The 21,050-nt window shown below is 42.0% G+C and overlaps 1 protein-coding gene across 10 annotated transcripts; it reads left to right on the top strand.

The window, feature by feature from the left end:
* The first annotated feature begins 9,245 nt into the window (after positions 1 to 9,245).
* On the top strand, positions 9,246 to 18,933 carry LOC139534007 (uracil phosphoribosyltransferase homolog). 10 transcript variants are annotated; one of them, XM_071332683.1, is made up of 7 exons: positions 9,246 to 9,869; positions 16,360 to 16,564; positions 16,674 to 16,784; positions 16,961 to 17,030; positions 17,164 to 17,226; positions 17,453 to 17,503; positions 17,889 to 18,164. In XM_071332683.1, the coding sequence occupies exons 3-7, from the start codon at positions 16,740 to 16,742 to the stop codon at positions 17,900 to 17,902; spliced, it is 243 nt and encodes an 80-aa protein (XP_071188784.1). In that variant the 5' UTR covers positions 9,246 to 9,869; positions 16,360 to 16,564; positions 16,674 to 16,739; the 3' UTR covers positions 17,903 to 18,164. The 10 variants fall into 10 exon arrangements, with proteins under 10 accessions (XP_071188784.1, XP_071188765.1, XP_071188754.1 ...); XM_071332664.1 differs by lacking the exon at positions 17,889 to 18,164 and adding an exon at positions 18,171 to 18,933 and having other exon boundaries at positions 9,356 to 9,869; positions 17,453 to 17,618; XM_071332653.1 differs by having other exon boundaries at positions 9,359 to 9,869; positions 17,453 to 17,618.
* The last annotated feature ends 2,117 nt before the right edge of the window (positions 18,934 to 21,050 follow it).

The following is a 21,050-nucleotide window of genomic DNA, read 5'->3' as shown; positions in this document are numbered from 1 at the left end:
CAGGGAAGAAATCTGAAGGCGAGCATAAGGTGACTGGGCCAAACTAAAACAGCTTGTGAAGTTGCTGGAGCCGTTCACAATCCACACCGACCAACTTGCTGACCAGTGACTGGGTCAAGCTAGAGCAGCTTGTGAAGTTGCTGTAGCCGTTCACAATCCACACCGACCAACTTCAAACTGACAGCCAGTCGCTGTCTGATGTGGTACCGTACCTTCTCAACCTTGGAGGCACACTTGCAGTCAACTACTGCTGTAAAACAGTTGGCACAGGTCCTACTGAAGTCACTGCATGAGGGCTTCGCATGCATACTGAATCCTCTGGCAGCCAATTTCGAGCCAACCGATGCAGCAGCTTGTCTGACGGACCCAAGTGTGTCTCTGGCACTTCACTCAACAAAGCTGGAGCCACTGATGAGAGAAGAGTCTTTTGTATGCACTTTAGCAAATCTGAGAGTACAGCCACGGAGAAGTAGGAACCCAGGAAGATGCCAGCACAATGAATCCAGCAATCATCTCGACCACAGTGCTTCATAAAAATAGCTTCCTCGCATCAAAGATTGTGTCTGAGGTCACTGTGCAGCCGGAGGGTCAACCTGACAGTGCATTAAGTGCCCAGTGTGAACGGCGAAAATACCTGGAATAGGTAAAGGGTGCATGTTTACAGAGTCACCTCTCCAGGTCTGGCAGGCAAGAACGGCTATTTATCCAAAGCTGTACCCTGTGGCACTGGATCTGGATTCTGCACCTGCATCTCATGCGTTTGTAGAAAGAATATTCCATGACACGGTTGGAGTCGTGATAGCCGGGTCATCGGGAGGAATTAGCCAATTAATTTTACTTTTGAAGAAAATTGACTAATTCAAGATGGAGATGGCCTCAAAAACACTACCCATGCTCTCACTACCCAAACACTACCCATGCTCATGACACTACCCAACACTACCCATGCTCTCACTACCCAAACACTACCCATGCTCATGACACAGATACAGAGATGCTATGTCTATCTAAGTCTATGGTCCTGGCCCATCACCTTGTGTATTACAGTCCCCCAGTGGCAAGAAGTGACATCCCCAAACTATAGGCCTACAACACATAAATGGCTCCTAGCCTCCCACGCATAGGCTATTTTCTGTCCCTAACACTAAAACTGAAAACAAATAATATAAAAACAAAACTTTTTTTTAAATCAAACTGAAACTTAAGAAAAACTAGTAAATCAAGTTTGAAAACAAATTGAAACTAAACTGAATTTCAAATACATTTCAAAACGAATTAAAAAAACGAATATTAAATCACTAAACCATAATAACCTTGATGTAAGGGCACTGAAGCTGTCCTATTATGTAGATATGGGATTGGCTGTTGGAATACTGTAAGTGTATTCACTGCTGACTTTGGGACTGCCTTGCCAGACATGGTTACTCAGACCTGGTCCCATTGAAGCCAGCCAGGACTTTTGCATCTCTTTTTGCTTTCAGTGTTGATGGTTTATGGAAATCTGAAAACCCACAAGTTTCTACAGGACCAGTGTGTGATGAGATTTCATACTTTGTATGGCTCACTGTGCCCAGTGTTTTATTGCACAAATGTAACATATTCAGACATGAAACACACAGCATACTGACATAATCTGACAAAATAAACTCTCCTGCTAACTGTCATTAAAGAACAGAAAAGTCCGCAGCACAATTCCACTCAGATGCTGAGGTGATTTGGAAGCATTTCAAATAAGCTGCTTACATGAATTCTATTTGAGGAGCCAGGCTTTCTGTCATATGTAAAAAATAAATGTTTTGCCTTTGTTTCCAGCAAGAGCCATTCCTCCCTTTTCACAGAACCAATTAATCTCCACAGAGTTCCATGAACAAGACTTAAAACGGTTTCATTAAAATATTCAGCAGAGGCAGAGATTGAAAGTGAGGCTGCTGTGCTGCATGTTATTCTACAAAAGACTGACTTATACATCAAGAAATGCTGCTGTTGATAGATGCTGTTTAGAATGAATTTAAGGTATTTGAAATTAACAGAATACTATTAATTTAAACGTTACAGAATTTATTGAATGCATGCACAGATGCTACAGTGGGTGTCTTTATTGACCTCCATGTATATTGCCATCCAAATCAAATATACAGTGCATTTGGAAAGTATTCAGACCCCTTTACTTTTTCCACATTGGGTTACGTTACAGCCTTATTCTAAAATTGATAACATACATTTTTTCCTCATCAATCTAGACAGAATACCCCATAATGACAAAGCGAAAACAGGTTTTCAGACATTTTTGCAAATGTATTACAAAAAAACCCAGAAATACCTTATTTACATAAGTATTCAGACCCTTTGCTTTGAGACTCGAAATTGAACTCAGGTACATCCTGTTTCCATTGATCATCCTTGAGATGTTTGTACAACTTGATTGGAATACACCTGTGGTAAATTCAATTGATTGGACATGATTTGGTAAGGCACACACACACCTGTCTATATAAGGTCCCGCATGTGCATTTCAGAGCAAAAACCAAGCCATGAGGTTGAAGGAATTGTCCATAGAGCTCCAAGACAGGATTGTGTCAAGGTACAGATATGGGGAGGGGTATCAACACATGTATGCATCATTGAAGGTCCCCAAGAACCCAGTGGCCTCCGTCATTCTTAAATGGAATAAGTTTGGAACCACCAAGATTCTTCCTAGAGCTGGCCGCCCGGCAAAACTGAGCAATGGGGGGGAAGGGCCTTGGTCAGAGAGGTGACAAAGACCCGATGGTCACTCTGACAAAGCTCTGGAGTTCCTCTGTGGAGATGGGAGAACCTTCCAGAAGGACAACCATCTCTGCAGCACTCCACCAATCTGGCATTTATGGTAGAGTGACCCAGACGGAAGACACTCCTCAGTAGAAGGCTCATGACAGCCCTTTGGAGTTTGGCAAAAGGCACCTAAAAGACTCAGACCATGAGAAACAAGATTATCTGGTCTGATGAAACCAAGATTGTACTCTTTGGCCTGAATGCCAAGAGTCACGTCTGGAGGAAACCTGGAATCATCCCTACGATGAAGCATGGTAGTGGCAGCGTCATGCTGTGGGGATGTTTTTCAGCAGCAGGCACTGGGAGACTAGTCAGGATCGAGGGAAAGATGAACGGAGCAAATTACAGAGAGATCCTTGATGAAAACCTGCTCCAGAGCGCTCAGGACCTCAGACTGGGGCAAAGGTTCACCTTCCAACAGGACAACAACCCTAAGCAAACATCCAGGACAACGCACGAGTGGCTTCGGGAAAAGTCTCTGAATGTCCTTGAGTGGCCCAGCCAGAGCCCGAACTTGAACATCTCTGGAAACCTGAAAATAGCTGTGCAGTGACTCTCCCCATCCAATCTAACAGAGCTTGAGAGGATCTACAGAGAAGAATGGGAGACACTCCCCAAATACAGGTGTGCCAAGCTTTTAGCGTCAAACGCAATAAGACTTGAGGCTGTAATCGCTGCCTAAGGTGCTTCAACAAAGTACTGAGTAAAGGGTCGGAATACTTATGTAAATGTGAAATTTGCTAACATTTCTAAAAACCTGTTTTTACTTTGTCATTATGGGGTATTGTGTGTAGATTGATGGGGGACAAAAAAAAGTACATCTATTTTAGAATAAGGCTGTAACGTAACAAAATGTGGAAAAAGTCAAGGTGTCTGAATACTTTCCAAATGCACTGTACATCTCTAACCAAAACAACAGCAAAAGAGAATTGGATAGTATATAAAAAGCCAAAGCCACTTATTTCCCCTTGTCTACAGGTACATTTGGCTTTGAAACCAAACAACCCTGCAGTCACAATTAAGCACATTAACAGGTAGGTGAACAATTGGCAAGCCAGACCCATGCTATATTAAGTGACAGGAAAGGGGCAGAAATAAGAGCAACATTAAAATTACTTTTCTGGAAGAAACCAAATGTTGCGTAACATTCAGGAACCTTTTTGACAGGAACCAGCCCCTGCCAAGGGACAACTAAGCTAAGCTGGCTCCCCAGCCATGCAGCCAGCCAGGGGAGAGGTTGTCATGAGCAATGCGGTTTTTGTGACTTGGTGCCAATCCACTGTATTTCAACATGACATCTGGAACTGGCTCTTCACTGCCTGCAGATCAAAACATGGCAGGCACCATGCTGATCACCTCTTGAATAGAAATCAATAAAACAGAGGGGGATAGTTTTCATTCCCTTACACAAAAACATGCTTGTTATCTCTCTCATTCGATCCTTTTCTCATTACATGTATACACCCTGCTTAAGATGAACCATAGATCGAGACTTTAATTAATATCTTTAAAGATACGTTCAACTAAATTAAAATGGGACGGTGAAATGGGTGAAAGAAAATGGTTTAGGAATATGTTGTCTTTGTGATTATCGGCCAGGCCAAATGAAGACCGTTCATTGAAACAGAGCACAGGTCTATTCACAGGCTTTTCACACACATGCAGTATGGTGTTAATCGTTTAGGAGCTACTGCCTGATTGGGGCCATAGGAGCCTTGGGCACATTCTATGGTGTTAATGGTCTGTCGTCAATTTTCATTTGGCCCTCTACTTTGGCAAGGCGCTCTACGGATTTATCACACAATAATCTCACGCCATGAACAATACCTCCCACATTCTTGAAATTCGGTCGCCACCTTTTTCCATACAATAAACATTCATACAATTCAATCATGTTAGTCAATTTGACAAGAAAGGTTGACGCCACATGAAAGTAAAGGACAGGTGAATGGAATATAAGTTTCTCTTATCACCAGAGTGCTTTGAAAAGCACTAACTCCCACTCTGCCAATGTTGCTGTCACATACTGGGCTAATAACCCCAGGGGGATGACATCTAATGCTTTAATATTGGTTTGAAAAGGATATACAAACAACTGTACCGTGAGCAGACATCCTACTCAAAACAGTAAAACAGTTAATTCATCAAAAACATGAATGTTCATCATACATTAAATAGCTAATAAGCATAGTTTGTGATAAGTAAAAGGGAACTGTTTGCACTATCGTGGCATTCCATCAGTATCAAATCAAAAATAAGCTTGATTTATATAGAACATTTCAGACATGAATGCAATGCAATGCGCTTCACAGGAAAAAATAATGAAAATAAAAACAGAAATATCAATGGCCTCACATTATATCAATCAAATCAATCAAATGTATTTATAAAGCTGTACAGAAACCCAGCCTAAAAACCCCAAAGAGCAAGCAATGCATATGTAGAAGCACAGTGGCTAGGAAAAACTCCCTAGAAAAGCAGGAACCTAGGAAGAAACCTAGAGAGGAACCAGGCTCTGAGGGTCCTCTTCTGTCTGTGCCGGGTGGGGATGAGCATTTACCAACTAAATAAACTACAACAGTAACCTTCCTTCCCCTCACTGATTAGAACTCTGAAGGACACAACCTACAGTCTGGTCCAAAAGATCCACCACCATATTTTACAGTAGGCTTGGGGTTATTTTCTGCTTCTCACATCCTTCTTTCGACGCCAAACCCACCAAATCAAATCAAATTTATTTATAAAGCCCATCTTACATCAGCTGATATCTCAAAGTTATGTACAGAAACCCAGCCTAAAACCCCAAGCAGCAAGCAATGCAGGTGTAGAAGCACGGTGGCTAGGAAAAACTCCCTAGAAAGGACAAAACCTAGGAAGAAACCTAGAGAGGAACCAGGCTATGAGGGGTGGCAAGTCCTCTTCTGGCTGTGCCGGGTGGAGATTATAACAGAACATGGCCTAGATGTTCAAATGTTCATAGATGACCAGCAGGGTCAAATAATAATAATCACAGTGGTTATCGAGGGTGCAACAGGTCAGCACCTCAGGATTAAATGTCAGATGGCTTTTCATAGCCGATCATTCAGAGTATCTCTACCGCTCCTGCTGTCTCTAGAGAGTTGAAAACAGCAGGTCTGGGACAGGTAGCACGTCCGGTGAACAGGTCAGGGTTCCATGGCCGCAGGCAGAACAGTTGAAACTGGAGCAGCAGCACGGCCAGGTGGACTGGGGACAGCAAGGAGTCATCAGGCCAGGTAGTCCTGAGGCATGGTCCTAAGGCTCAGGTCCTCCGAGAGAAAGGAAGAATTAGAGAGAGCATACTTAAATTCACACAGGACACCAGATAAGACAGAAGAAATACTCCAGATATAACAAACTGACCCTAGCCCCCGACACATAAACTACTGCAGCATAAATACTAGAGGCTGAGACAGGAGGGGTCGGGAGACACTGTGGCCCCGTCCGACGATACCCCCGGACAGGGCCAAACAGGCAGGACATAACCCCACCCACTTTGCCAAAGCACAACCCCCACACCACTAGAGGGATATCTTCAACCACCAACTTACCATCCTGAGACAAGGCAGAGTATAGCCCATAAAGATCTCCGCCACGGCACAACCCAAGGGGGGGGGGGGGGGCGCCAACCCACCACTGGTGTACATGGCTAAAGAGTTTTATTTTCACGTCATCCAACAAATGTAAATGCCTGGAGTTTGCTAAACGACATTGGCACTTGGATTGAAACCAGTGGTATTTTCAGATGACATGAAAATGGAGGTCTTTGGCCAAGCACACCAGTTGTGGGTTTGGCGACGATGGATTTGATAGGCAGAAAATAACTCCATACTTACTGTAAAATATGGTGGTGGATCCTGGGGCCCTAGGTAAAGTTAACGGCATCATGATCTTTACCCAGTACCAGGACATTTTAGCCAAAAACCTGGTTGTCTCTACCGGGAGGCTAAATCTTGGCCGCAAGTGGATATTCAAGCAAGACAATAACCCCAAGCACACAAATAAATTGTTAACTGAACACAAAATCTACATTTTGCAATGGCCATCTGTCTCCGGACCTGTGGTTTGAATTCAAGAGGGAAGTCCATAAGCACATAAATGGAGGAATGGTCTAAGATCCCTCCCAATGTGTTCTCCATTTATATTGAAAAAGGCTCAGTGCCGTTTTCCTCGCAAGGTGAGGTGTATTGAAAGATATTGAAAACGGGTGCAAATAATTTTGACCCCTATCTTTTTTAGAATAATTTTTAAAAAACTTTTAAAACAAAATCTCTTTCTCTGTGCAATTGTGTTAGTATAAAATAATAACATTTCCCAATTTTTTGGAGCATACAGTATAGCTCAGTATTTTTATTATTTATTTTATACAGTATTTTTTGCTAATCCTTATCAAGGGTGTTCCTGCCTTCTTCTTCTCATGTGGCAGTATTCCAAATCAGATTTTTTGATTTACTATTCTTGTGGGGAACAAACAATTGATTCCCATTCAAAATCCTATTTTCCATAACCTCTAACCCCCAAGTGGCGCAGCAGTCTAAATCAATGCATCACATCCGGGCGTGATTGGGAGTCTCATAGTGCCGTCATTGTAAATAAGAATTTGTTTTTAACTGACTTGCTTAGTTAAATAAAAACATGTAAATTAAAAATCTAACTGTAACTCTATACCTAAATAGCCTTTTTACTTGTGGGGACCAGCGAAATGATGTTTGTTTTACTATACTTGTGAGGACTTCTGGTCCCCACAAGGATAGTAAAACCAAACACACACACACAGTTAGCAACAGGTGAAAATATGGCTAGGTTTCCATCCAAATTATAGCTAGGTTTCCATCTAAATTGCGACAGATTTTCATGCGAATATTCTCATCTACCTAAAACAGTATGAGCATTTTCCCACCAGAGATGTGTTTACATGAAATTACTGATTGCGTTTAAAAGCATGTGCGTGATGACGTGGTGGTGGTGCACATAAAAATAACTTTGACAGTTAAATTCACACATATCGAATAAAAAATAGAAATTAAATGGGTTTCCATCACATTTTCAACTCTCCTGATGGTTTTGCCACTCTGGTCTTGGCACATGCATTCTAGCCAACAGCTCGTAGATAAAGTGCGGGTAGGCTACCTACATTATTAAAGATTATTATGGATAAGAGCGATATTATTTGTATTTGTCAAACGGCAGCCAAGCATCGATCATCATGTCACCAGAATAAGACCCTCGATATCTATTCCAAGCTCATTACCTTGCACATTCCCCACCCTGTGAAGTTCATCATCATTTATTTCACCTGTAGCCTAATAAACTGCATGTTTTTCCAAGTCGTAGTGGTAGGACCACACAACATATCATCGCGTGACTCGAAGTTTGCTTCGATATGATGAGTATTATGTTTTTCAATATTTGCGCATAAAGGCGTTTCCACCGCCATTACTCGCATAATTAATTTTACCGACACATAAAGATCCTACCATGTCGAACGATCAAATTATCCATCGGCATTTATAAATTGTAAATCAATTTCATGTTTCCATCAGCCCGGTCATGACTTTTTTCATGCGTCAGATAATTCATCTGGATAAAATGGTTGATTGGAAACGTGTTTAGTGAGCTTCAGCCGAAAACTCATCAGTTGTGAGAATATCACCAGTACTAATGTCCTTTCTGAAAGTTGAATCAGTAGTGCTACACGACAGAACAGCAACTCAGGTTCCAGATGATCGGGGGTGCTTGTCTGTTAATAGAGACTTAATAGAGACGCAAGCAAGCAGGCAGAGGGATACCAACATGACTATTTACTCTGCCGCCTATTGTCTAACGCAGCTGCCACTGGGACGACTGCGGTCGCAGATGCAAGTGCAAATTCCTCTAATCCAGGCAATATTGCACCCTACAACTGTAACATGGTGTTAATATATCTAATCTAAAAATAAACAAATTTACGAAAGCACTCCTGAAAGAAAACGAAACCTTCTAAACTAAACCTCCAAAGGCCAAACATCACTACTAAATTAAGTGATGATGAGTCTATTTTCCTCAAGAAGGTAGATATTTGTTTAACTATTGTCAGGTGATCAATTTGAAAGATCTTTCATTTTCATTATTGGAACCACGTTACAAAAAATACTGATCATTTTTTCAAGAGTACATTTTTGTCCATTATTTATGCCGCGTTCAAGGGCTAGTCGGAACTAGGAAACTCGGAAATGTCCGACTTGCTAACTGGTTGATCGCCTCAAACCATAGTTTTTCAATAAACGTTATTCAAATCCAACCACCGACTGTTTGCTGATTGCTGTTGCTCTAAGACGGAGAAGAAGCGAAGCGAGAGGTTTCACTTTAGCCTAAATCTGTACTAAATAAGCCCAATGCGTTTCTATGGGCTTATTTTGGACCGAAGCTTGTGGACCTTTGGCAAATCGATGTAGGCCACTTGACTATCATCATCATCATCATCATCTCGCCCATTGTATCGTAGGCATTAAAAATAGTCTCATGCACTCATTGACAGAATGCGCTCTCAAGCGGTCCATACGGACAGAAATTCTGGCCATTCAGAGGTGAGAATTAGGTGTGACCTAATTTCCTGTTTATGTGCCTGTAGCTTCATGCTAATAAGGATATTTTTTGATACCTCCACCCAGAAACGGGGAAGACAAAAAATGTCTACAAAGACATTAATATGAATAGCAAAAGGATATAGCGCTTAAACTGCTTATTTAACTATTGAACGTGTTCTTTATTCAATGAGAACGTATTTTGACAACGGTAACGTTACTGGTACGGAAATCAAAATGCCTTGCAAAATCAGCAGCTGAACAACAATGACAGTCATGAGCACGCGGCAATGAGCAGCACCAAGCATGTTCGGTTTAATAGCTGCGGCAACAGCGTCCTGCCAGAATCGCATAGAGATGCAGAGGTCTCTGAAACTTGAGATCATGTGTTCAACAATGAACTACCGAGGAAGACTGGACCGCAACTAAAACTGCTTCCTTTGAATGACCAAATACGAGAATTATCATTAGAGACAAGTGAGTAATCTTTTGTCAATACATAATAATACCACAGAGTGCGTGTCTGGCACTGGGTATTGATCTGTATTATTATGCACCAGACGATGACTGTTTGATAATGTGGAAATTACACATAGTATACCAAGTGAATGGCCAATCGACACCATGTTACTATTTATAACTGTCATATTACACTGGATTTATAGTACCAGTCAAACGTTTGGACACACCTACTCATTCAAGGGTTTTTCTTTATTTTTACTATTTTCTACATTGTAGAATAATAGTGAAGACATCAAAACTATGAAATAACACATATGGTATCATGTAGTCACCAAAATTTTTTTAAACAAATCAAAATATATTTGAGATTTGAGATTCTTCAAAGTAGCCACACTTTGCCTTAATGATAGCTTTGCACACTCTTGGCATTCTCTCAACCACCTTCATGAGGAATGCTTTTCCAGCAGTCTTGAAGGAGTTCCCATATATGCTGAGCACTTGTTGGCTGCTTTTCCTTCACTCTGCGGTCCAACTGATCCCAAACCATCTAATTTGGGTTGAGGTTGGGTGATTGTGGAGGCCAGGTCATCTGATGCAGCATTCCATCACTCTTCTTCTTGGTAAAATAGCCCTTAAACAGCCTCAAGGTGTGTTTTGGGTCATTGTCCTGTTGAAAAACAAATGATAGTCCCACAAAGTGCAAACCAGATGGGATGGCGTATCGCTGCAGAATGCTGTGGTAGCCATTCTGGTTAAGTGGTGTGCCTTGAATTCTAAATAAATCACTGACAGTGTCACCAGCAATGCACCCCCACACCATCAGACCTCCTGCTTCATGGTGGGAACCACATGTATATAAAAATATATATTGATTTGTTTAACACTTTTTTTGGTGACTACATGATTCCATATGTGTTATTTATAGTTTTGATGTCTTCACTATTATTCTACAATGTAGAAAATAGTACAAATAAAGAAACTATATAGCACAAGGTTTCTAATACAAATAATGTTAGACCTTACAGAACAATCGACACTATACTGATAACTGAACATTAAATCATTGCAATAATCACAATTTGAGTTTCCATTTTGAATAACAAGCTGTTGTAAGGTGATACCACGAATAGGCCTACAGGTTTCTTTTTTGAAAGTTGATCATGGTCGTCACTAGTTTTAGAGAAACAGAGTTTAATAGTCACATGTACAGGGTTGCATATGTAGTTACAGGACACAGTGAAATTTCTGAGCTCCAACAATGCAGTACACAGTTAAATAAAACAATAAAAATAATAAAAATAGATCATACAAATAATAATATATAGCGATGATAAATGGGAATGTCCATAGGAGGAGCAGAAGAGGGGAGGAAGTCCGGAGGGGGGGTGGGGTGTATCTGACTAGTGGTGGCTATTCAGCAGCCTGATTGTCTGGGGGAAGAAGCTATTGGCCAGTCTTTCAGTTTTTGCCATGATGCTCTTATACTGTCCTGAGTGATGGAAAAAGGGAGAATATTTATGGCTAGGGTGAAGGCTGTAAAGCCGAAATGTCTGTGTACGCTATGCTATCCCTGATGCAGTAAAAAACAAAAAAAACATTGAATAATGAAGTAAGCTTCAATTGTGCGTTCAGCTGAGCGTACCACCCTCTGTAGCGCCTTGCACTCAGCGGCCGTACCAGGCTGTGATACAGCCTGACAGTATGCTCTCGATGGTGCTCCTGTGGAACACTGAGGGCCCTTGGAGACAGGCCGATTTCTTCAGCATCCTGAGGTTGCCTTCTTCACCACAGTGTCCATGTGGTTTGACCATTTCAGCTCCTCGAAGATGTGTACGCCGAGGAACTTGAATTTTTCGACCGTCTCCATCATGGGCCCATTGATGAGGATAGGGGCGTGCCCAGCCTGGTTCCTCCTGAAGTTCACAATCAGCTCTTTTGTTTTGCTGACATTGAGGAAGAGGTTGTTTCCCTGGCACAATGCCGTGAGAGTGCCTACCTCCTCCCTGTAGGCCATCTCGTTGTTTTTGGTAATCAGGCCTACTACTGTCGTGTCGTCAGCGAACTTGATGATGGAGTTGGAACTGTGTGAGGCCACGCAGTCGTGTGTATACAGGAGGGGACTGAGGACATACCCTTGTGGGGCCCCTTTGTTGAGAATCAGTGTACAGGACGTAATGTCACCACCTGGGGGGGGCGGCCCGTCAGGATGTCCAGGACCCAGTTGCATAGGGAGTAGTTCAGGGCCGTGAGCTTAGAGGGCACTATGGTATTGAAGGCCGAGCTGTAGTTGATAAACAGCATCCTCACATATGCATTCCTTTTGTCCAGGTGGGTGAGGGTAGTGTGCAGTGCAATGGCGATTGTGTCGTTCGTGGACCTGTCAGGGTGGTAGGCAATTGGAGCGGGTCGAGTGTGTCGGTGAGGGAGGAGGTGATGTGGTCTTTGTCTAGCCTCTCGAAGCACTTCATGACTACGGAAGTGAGTGCTGTGGGTCGGTACAGTTACTTTCCCTTTCTTGGGCACAGGGATGATAATGGACATCCTGAAGCAGGTGGGGATATCAGCCTGTGCTAGAGAGAGATTGAACATGTAAAAAAACAGGGGTTGGGACCAAATAATTTTCCGATAGTTTTGTTCTGAACAGAACCACTATTTTTTTGTTACGTTCCACTGTTTCCCACCAGCAAAAAAAGTTCAGAACCGGTTCGAACCCCAAAAAGTACTGGTTTATATTGTTCCTTTCTGTTCCTTTTTTTAACCTGTGAAATCAGTTTTTGTTGATTTTGCTCATTAAGTTACTTCACCAGTCAGTGTGGATAGAACAGGCAAGCTAGTTGTTTACATGTGTGGTGGACAGATAAGGGTAGCCTATGGTGCAAGATGTGACAAACATTTTACGAGTGGAGAGAAAGCGAGAGAAGGTTGAGGAGCAGGCTTGAAGCACTAGGCATCTTGTTATGACATGCATTATCTGAATTAGGTCCACAGAATTATACCAATGTGATAACTAGGCCTATAGTATCCTTAACTAGCATTGAAAAAGTTCATCCATTCATCTGTAGCTAATGAAAAAAAATCGAGCCCTATTTTCTCATGCTTCTAACGTCAGTAAAGTAGCCTATGCTTCAGAGGGGGGAGGGGCAGGTAGCCTAAACACGCACACACAGTGGCAAAGATTTTCAGCTTGCAGGCAGATGCTGGAGTACCTTTTCGAATGACAGAGTGAGGGCTTTGCATAGTTGCTTTGTTGTGTTTTTTTGTGGGACTAGAAAAAAATGCCTGGAACGTAAAATAATGTTATTAACCGGTTTACTTTCTTTTAAAATAACGGTTCTGTTCCAGAACAGTATAGATCATTTTCGTTCCCGGTTCCGTTTCTTGGATAAAATTATTTTACTGTTCCCTGAACCAGTTCCAACACCTGCCAAAAACACAACAGGCAACTGGTTAAACATGTTCTGAGGGCGCGGCTAGGGATGTTGTCTGGCCTTGCAAGGGCTAACACGTATGTCCTACATGGAGACCGTAACCACGAAGACCTCGTTGTCCTCAGGGGCTCTCTTCGACTGCTAGTCATCGATGTGCTCGAAGCATTAGAAAAAGCTGCTTACATGACACCTTTCTAGATACCCAAATCTCTTTAGTTTAATAGGAAACTCACCACCCTAACCCCACTTATATACAAAAGTAACTTTGTTTTACATTTTGGTTTTTGAATTAGAGGGTGATGCCTCTGAAATATATGCACTGATTGAGTAGGTAAAGTTATTGAGATTGAACACCTTTTAGGGAGATGGTGAGAGAGACAATTCCTCAGTTTAGGGTTCTTTAATATTAATTGGAAATTAACAATGTTTGAAATTCTGTGCAACGTCACTCAGCTGTGATTATCCAATTAACTGTCCATTTATCCATGCAAGATGTGGTAGTTTTGGTATTCACGCACAGTGATGAATAAATTGGTCAGAAAGGAAATAATGTCCAAAACTGACATTTGTGTTCACAGCAGTACAGTGGTTCTTCTTTTAAAGTTTTAAGCTTATGCTGCGACCATTAGTGGTAGATGGTGGCATTCTGTCATTGCACCACACTATCACAAGGGGGAGTTGGAACGCTATCGGTAGTCTAAACTGTGGCACAAATTGACTATCTGTTCGTAATTAATGAAAATGTGTTTTCAGTCTGATAGTCTTTAATAAATACATGTTAGACTGCTCAAGTTAATCTGCTAATGTTGTGTGTGTTCGATTATTTGGGACATTGTGGTTACAATGAAGAATGTAAACAAAATAAATCCTATTCATTTTGAATAATCAGATGTGTGTTGCAAGCTTTATTTTTCCTTGTTTATTTTATCTCCAGCGCCCGCATCACTCTCCGCCTCATGGCCTCAAACTGCACCATATATTACATATTGGATCACAAAAAAATATAACTTTTACATTACCATGTAGTTAACCAATAAAATGGACTGACGGGGATGTGGACATACTCGGTATACATATCCCGAAAGAAAGAAATGATCTCACTCCAATAAACTTTAATAGACAGTTAGCAAAAAATAGTAAAAAAAATAAAAAATAACGTTCCCAAGGTAAACGGACTATTTCTCAGGTCCAGATCGTAGAATATGCATATAATTTACAGATTAGGATAGAAAACACTCCAAATTTTCCAAAACTGAGGCGAAAACCTGAGGAAATCTAACCCGGGAAGTGATATTTTTGTTAAAAAATCTTTGTTTCCTGGCCTGTCTTTCTTCCATTTAAAGGGGGTATCAACCAGATTCCTTTTCCAATGGCTTCCTCAGGCTGTGACCAGGCTTTAGACATAGTTTCAGGCTTTTATAGAATTCTTTTATTTTGAAAAATGAGCTAGATTTTTCAAAAGTAGTCAGGTGTCCTCTGAATAGTTCCTACGCGCGAGAGGGGAGTTCTCTATTTTCTTTTTCTCTCTTATTGAATAGGTTACGGTCCGGTTGAAATATTATCGATTATGTTTGTTAAAAACAACCTGAGGATTGATTATAAAAAATATTTGACATGTTTCTACGACCATTACGGATACTTTTTGGACTGTTCGTAGAACGGAACGAGGCTGTAGTTTTCTGAACATAACGCGCAACCTAAACGGCGTTTTTTTCTTATAAAAGTAATATTTATCGAACAAAAAGAACATTTGTTGTGTAACTGGGAGTCTCGTGAGTGCAAACATCCGAAGATTATCAAAGGTAAGCGATTCATTTTATTGCTTTTCTGACTTTCGTGACCATGCTAATTTGGGGCTAGCTGTTCTAGCATTGATTGATACACTCACAAAAGCTTGGATTTCTTTCTCTGTAAAGCATATTTTCAAAATCTGACACGATAGGTGGATTAACAACAAGCTAAGCTGTGTTTTGGTATATTTTACTTGTGATTGCATGATTATAAATATTTTTAGCAACATTTTGCGCCCTGCAATTCAGCGGTTGTTTAGGAAAATGATCCCGTAAAAGGGATCCGTGCGCAGAGAAGTTAAGATCCTGCCTATTTGTGGAAAAATCACCCTGCTTAACTCTCTGAATTCAATTTACATATTTCTTCCCCGGTAGATGCTGTGTTATTGGTTGATGGACAATATTAAAAACAGTCAAATGCATTCTCTCCGTTTCCCACACGCACTTTAAACATTTGGATAATAAAGCATTTAAAAGGCTGACATTGGCTGATTTTAATACTTCTGACAGCCGAAATTCTAATATATATATATATAAAGTAAAGACCAGTAGTTGATTTATTTAAGCAATATTTTTAGCATTTTCCGGCCTACTTTACAGTGTTGTAGCCTACACAGGCGAATAGAAGTGTGCGTGACCATAATCCTCAAGCACCTTTTCGCGCTGCACTGAGACAAGCATGGGGACTGGTCTTATTTTCATCTCCGTTTGGGTATTGGTTAGACTACAATTAGGATGTGGAAATGTTAGGATTATTTTGCTCTTCACTCGCAGTCACTTAGAAGCCTACTCCCGACCGGTCCCGTTGTACAGCGCCATATTTTCCTAATGGAAACTCTGAGCGTTTCGTTTTTTGTTTTTCTTGGAATAGAAACACCATAATATTAATCAAATTAATTAAGCTAAATTTCTTTAAATCAATCCCATATACTATGTTCTTACAAAAAAAAGGTTTTAAATTCTCTAGTACAGCCAATATTAAAAACAGTCAAATGCTTCTCAAAGATGCCCTCTGATGGTCAAACGAGCACTAGAGCATTAATGGCAACAATGGCTGACACTTAAAATAACGTGCCATAGAATTCTGCGGCAGCCTGCAAGCTGTGCTGCAGTAGGACTCAACGTTTAAAGGAAGAACCACTGTAGGTGGCAAGCTGCACTTGGTAATGAACTAAACACTCTGCCAGCTTGTGATATCTGTGACGTCATCACTGAGTTCTTAAAGGGACAGGCTTTTTTACACAGCCGCCCCAAATGTCTGCTATGACATTCAAACCAGATGGAAAGTCTGTTCTAGGTGACAGGTTCTTCTGCATCGTCATCAAGGATGGCTGGGAGCTGCACCAGCCGAGCCACTGGTCGTAGCTAAGTCCAACCCTTGACCTGGATAGAAGCAGTCCAAATATGTCCATCAGCTCCGGGGGAAGCCTTCCCAACAGGCCAGAAAGCTTGAGGGAGCTGAGGGTCCACGATGAGAACCACTTGATCCACAGTAAGTTCCCTTCCATCCTTCCTACACTTGTCCTTCCTGTAGACTTGACAAGTAATAGCGAACGAACTGGGACCTAAAGTGATCGGCAAGGACTTGGCTATGCCTCCAGCGGTGTTTCCCTAGGATGTTACTGGAGTCATACAAAACCTGAGGAAGAGATACATCATAGCGTCCCATGAGTAGGAGGCTCAGTGTGACGGGATCTGGGTCCGTGAAAATGGTGAGGAGCTGAAGCTCATTGGCTAGAACTCTAATTGCTAAGGGGCTGGCCCACATTGGGGAAAATGGTGCAGCACAGCTTCCAGAAAAACAGTCGCTTTCAAACTAGAGATTTTGTGAGTGACTCATTTGTATAATGCACACTGTATTGTTTTGACCCACTCTGTGTTTCCACAGATGAGAGTAGTGGTTGAAGAGGGACTCAATCAGCTGCCATACAGCGAGTGTACAGTGACCACTCTCACAGGTTAGACATATTGAGTGAAATTCGTTTGAAATTATAGAAATTGGGCAAATACTATGCATTACTGTAAAATGTCTCACCAAGACTAGAACTGACTATTTTAATATCTCTCTCTCTCTCCCAACTCTTCCTTCAGGGCATAAGTATGATGGCGTGAAGTTTGAGAAAGGCAACTGCGGTGTCAGCATTATGAGAAGCGGTAAGACACTGATTATATAGGAGATTAAAGGAAAAATACATCTGAATTGGTCTCTGACTAGAACTCCTGACTGGTAGATTTGCCTATAAGCACCTGACATACATAGCATTATCCAATTACTGTTTGACTTATCAGTTGCTCATCATTACTACGTCTTGTATGAGCTTTCATTTGAATGAACTGCGTGGAATTCAACATCTATCCATTTCTGTGAGTGTGTGTGTAGGCGAGGCCGTGGAGCAGGGACTCAGAGACTGCTGCCGGTCCATCCGTATCGGTAAGATCCTCATCCAGAGTGACGAGGACACTCAGAAGACCAAAGTTTACAACGCCAAGTTCCCCCTAGATATCAACAGGAGGAAAGTCCTCCTAATGTATCCCATTCTCACTAAGTATGTATCATCATGTCAAGTATGGATCACCAACAGACTCAATACAGTACTAACTCCTCCTCAGGACAAAGAGTTCATGTGAAGTGTCGCTCTGCCCTGGGCCCAAGGAACTGACCGCTCCTGTCTCAGCCTCCAGTATTTATGCTGCAGTAGTTTGTCGGGGGGCTAGGGTCAGTTGGTTACCTGGAGTACTTCTCCTGTCTTATCCAGTGTCCTGTGTGAATTTAAGTATGCTCTCTCTAATTCTCTCGTTCTCTCTTTCTCTCTGAGAACCTGAGCCCTAGGACCATACGTCAGGACTACCGGGCATGATGACACCTTGCTGTCCCCAGTCCGCCTGGCCTTGCTGCTATTCCAGTTTCAACTGTTCTGCCTGCGGTTACGGAACCCCTACCTGTCCCAGACCTGCTGTTTTCAACTCTTAATGATCGGCTATGAAAAGCCAACTGAGATTTATTCCTGATTATTATTTGACCATGCTTGTCATTTATGAACATTTTGAAAATCTTGGCTCTCTCTAATTTTCTCCTTCTCTCTTTCTTTCTCTCGGAGGACCTGAGCCCTAGGACCATACGTCGGGACTACCGGCCGTGGTGACTCCTTGCTGTCCCCAGTCCGCCTGGCCTTGCTGCTATTCCAGTTTCAACTGTTCTGCCTGCGGTTATGGAACCCCTACCTGTCCCAGACCTGCTGTTTTCAACTCTTAATGATCGGCTATGAAAAGCCAACTGAGATTTATTCCTGATTATTATTTGACCATGCTTGTCATTTATGGAAATTTTGAAAATCTTGGCTCTCTCTAATTTTCTCCTTCTCTCTTTCTTTCTCTCGGAGGACCTGGGCCCTAGGACCATGCGTCGGGACTGCCGCCCGTGGTGACTCCTTGCTGTCCCCAGTCTGCCTGGCCTTGCTGCTATTCCAGTTTCAGCTGTTCTGCCTGCGGTTATGGAACCGCCACCTGTCCCAGACCTGTTGTTTTTCAACTCTTGATGATCGGCTATGAAAAGCCAACTGAAAATTATTCATGATTATTATTTGACCATGCTTGTCACTTATGAACATTTTTGAACATCTTGGCATAGTTCTGTTATAATCTCCACCCGGCACAGCCAGAAGAGGACTGGCCACCCCTCATAGCCTGGTTCCTCTCTAGGTTTCTTCCTAGGTTTTGGCCTTTCTAGGGAGTTTTTCCTAGCCACCGTGCTTCTACACCTGCATTACTAGCTGTTTGGGGTTTTAGGCTGGGTGTCTGTACAGCACTCGAGATATTAGCTGATGTACGAAGGGCTATATAAAATAAAATTGATTGATTGAACTGTGCTGTAGGAGTCACTTTTTGAAATTACCAGAAATTAGGACTAAATTGCTCCCGTTAGCAAGGCAATAGTGTAGTAGTCATGGGCATCCCCTGTTTTTATGAAGAACACTTGACAGTGAGACTTTTCCACTTGATTTGCTCTCTGCAACACGATTTCTGTTAAATTACACCTTCCAGCTAAGATAATTGTGGGAAGGTGTCTTTTATTCGGCTCTGAAAATGACCTTGGTAGGTAGCGTGCTTCATATTTTTCAGCATCATTTACCCCAGGCAGATAATTACACGTTTCTGAGGGAAACCATAAAGAGCTCACTGGACGGCAATGAAAATTATGAATAGGCCAAATGGAGCCACTGAGAGTGAAGTAATGGTCATCTTTTTGTCCTCTAACTAGCATCCCTCCCTGGGAGCATGAAAACCTGCCTTGAGACAGATCAAAATGACATGTTCTTTTATAGAAAGTATCAGCAGATGAGTCATAGATGATAACTCAAGGCTAGTACTAAGGACAGACTTTTCTTCAAGACTTCATTAATGTTGCCTGTTCCTCAGTCAAGTCACTGTGATGTGTCCTGTTTTTATGCTATCTAATATACATATGTTCTGCCTTCAGGTACAGGTAACACAGTGATTGAGGCTGTGAGAGTTCTGACTGAACATGGTCTCTGGGCCAAACATATCCTCCTGAGCCACTTCTCCACCCCTCACAGTACGCCTCACCTATATAACACTGCCTCACCTATAGTCCCTAGCTTAATATGGAAGTAGACTCCATAAGGTTCAACATTCTAGGGTTTCATACTACACCCTGTTTTCCATTCATTCAGGGCTCTATTTGTAACTGCGCAAGTGTGAAGCGTGTGTTAGTTTGCAATTTCGTCATGCAAAACTGACACAGTGGCATTTTCCAGCCTTAACGCCAGGTTCGGCAATTTACCCGTTTAACATCAGCTTGCTTGCGCTAAGGTGGGAGGGGTGGCCATATTTGAGGCTTGTTTTTAAAGACACCTCAAATATGGCCATCGGGCGAGGCGCACTCTATGAAAATAGGGATGGATAGCCTACTTGAACAAGCCAAATGCAGGCATGTGAATAATTAAAAAGCATTAGAGCAAAAACCCTCCAAAATATTTCAAAGCACTCGCAGTAGACCATTTAAACCCCCTTTTATTTATAGGCTACTTTTGGCTAATGGCCAGGACTTAAAGACACACCTATGCGTTGCTGCTAAACCAGCCTTGATTAAGGGGGAGGGCAGGCTATGCTTGGCTTTTAATCAAATTAAATGGGTGGGAAACCAATAGTATTTTTATGTTTCTAATTACGAGATTCACCAGCACAAAAGGCACACGTCTCCTTCCATGGGCACTGTGCTTTTAAAACTTCCCATTTACGCTGCTTGAAATTGTAACTTTTGCGCTTGTTTTTAAGGACATACCTGCTCAAGCGCAATGCTTTTATCATGTTCCTGTCGGTTGTCATGCACACCTGTCTGTCTTCGTGCGTCTTTGAGACCCTGGGCTATTGTTTCACTGGTATGGTCATCGGGGAAGTATGACGTCTTGAGGCATACATTAAGCAATGTCTATTTTTCATCTATATAGTGGACTGTCAAGCTTAGGTATGGCTCCGACATTCTGCTCGACCATAGATCGGTTGTGGTGGAAAAGTAAGACACATTAGCCAGCTTCTCAGTGACTCTTTGGCGGGTAGCAATGTATAACCGCGGCAATGCTTCTTCTGCAAAATACTTGCGGCTTGGTAGCTGATATTTGGGGTCAATTGTGTTTAGCAGCTTTTTGAAGCCAGGCTTCTCCACTGTATAGATGGGGACCATATCTTTTGCTATATGATAGGTCACCGCATCTGTTATCTCCTTCCACCTCAAACTGTTCTTGTCATATGGGATGATGTTTGAAAATTATGCAGCTATGGTATATTTAAGCAATAAGGCCCGAGGCTAAAGGCTGTTCTTATGAACGACACAAAATAAATGTACATGTTATTCAATAATTTCATCCAAACTGCTTGCGAGCGTCTGCGTAGCCAGGCACTAAAATGCAGCTTGGTTCTATTTTTTATGCTTGACGCGCCGCAAGTCCCGCCTCTCCCAT

The sequence above is a fragment of the Salvelinus alpinus genome, chromosome 1, assembly GCF_045679555.1.
Source record: "Salvelinus alpinus chromosome 1, SLU_Salpinus.1, whole genome shotgun sequence".
Taxonomy (NCBI): domain Eukaryota; kingdom Metazoa; phylum Chordata; class Actinopteri; order Salmoniformes; family Salmonidae; genus Salvelinus; species Salvelinus alpinus.
Note: the sequence above shows the minus strand (reverse complement) of the source record. Positions and strands in the feature narration are given on the sequence as shown.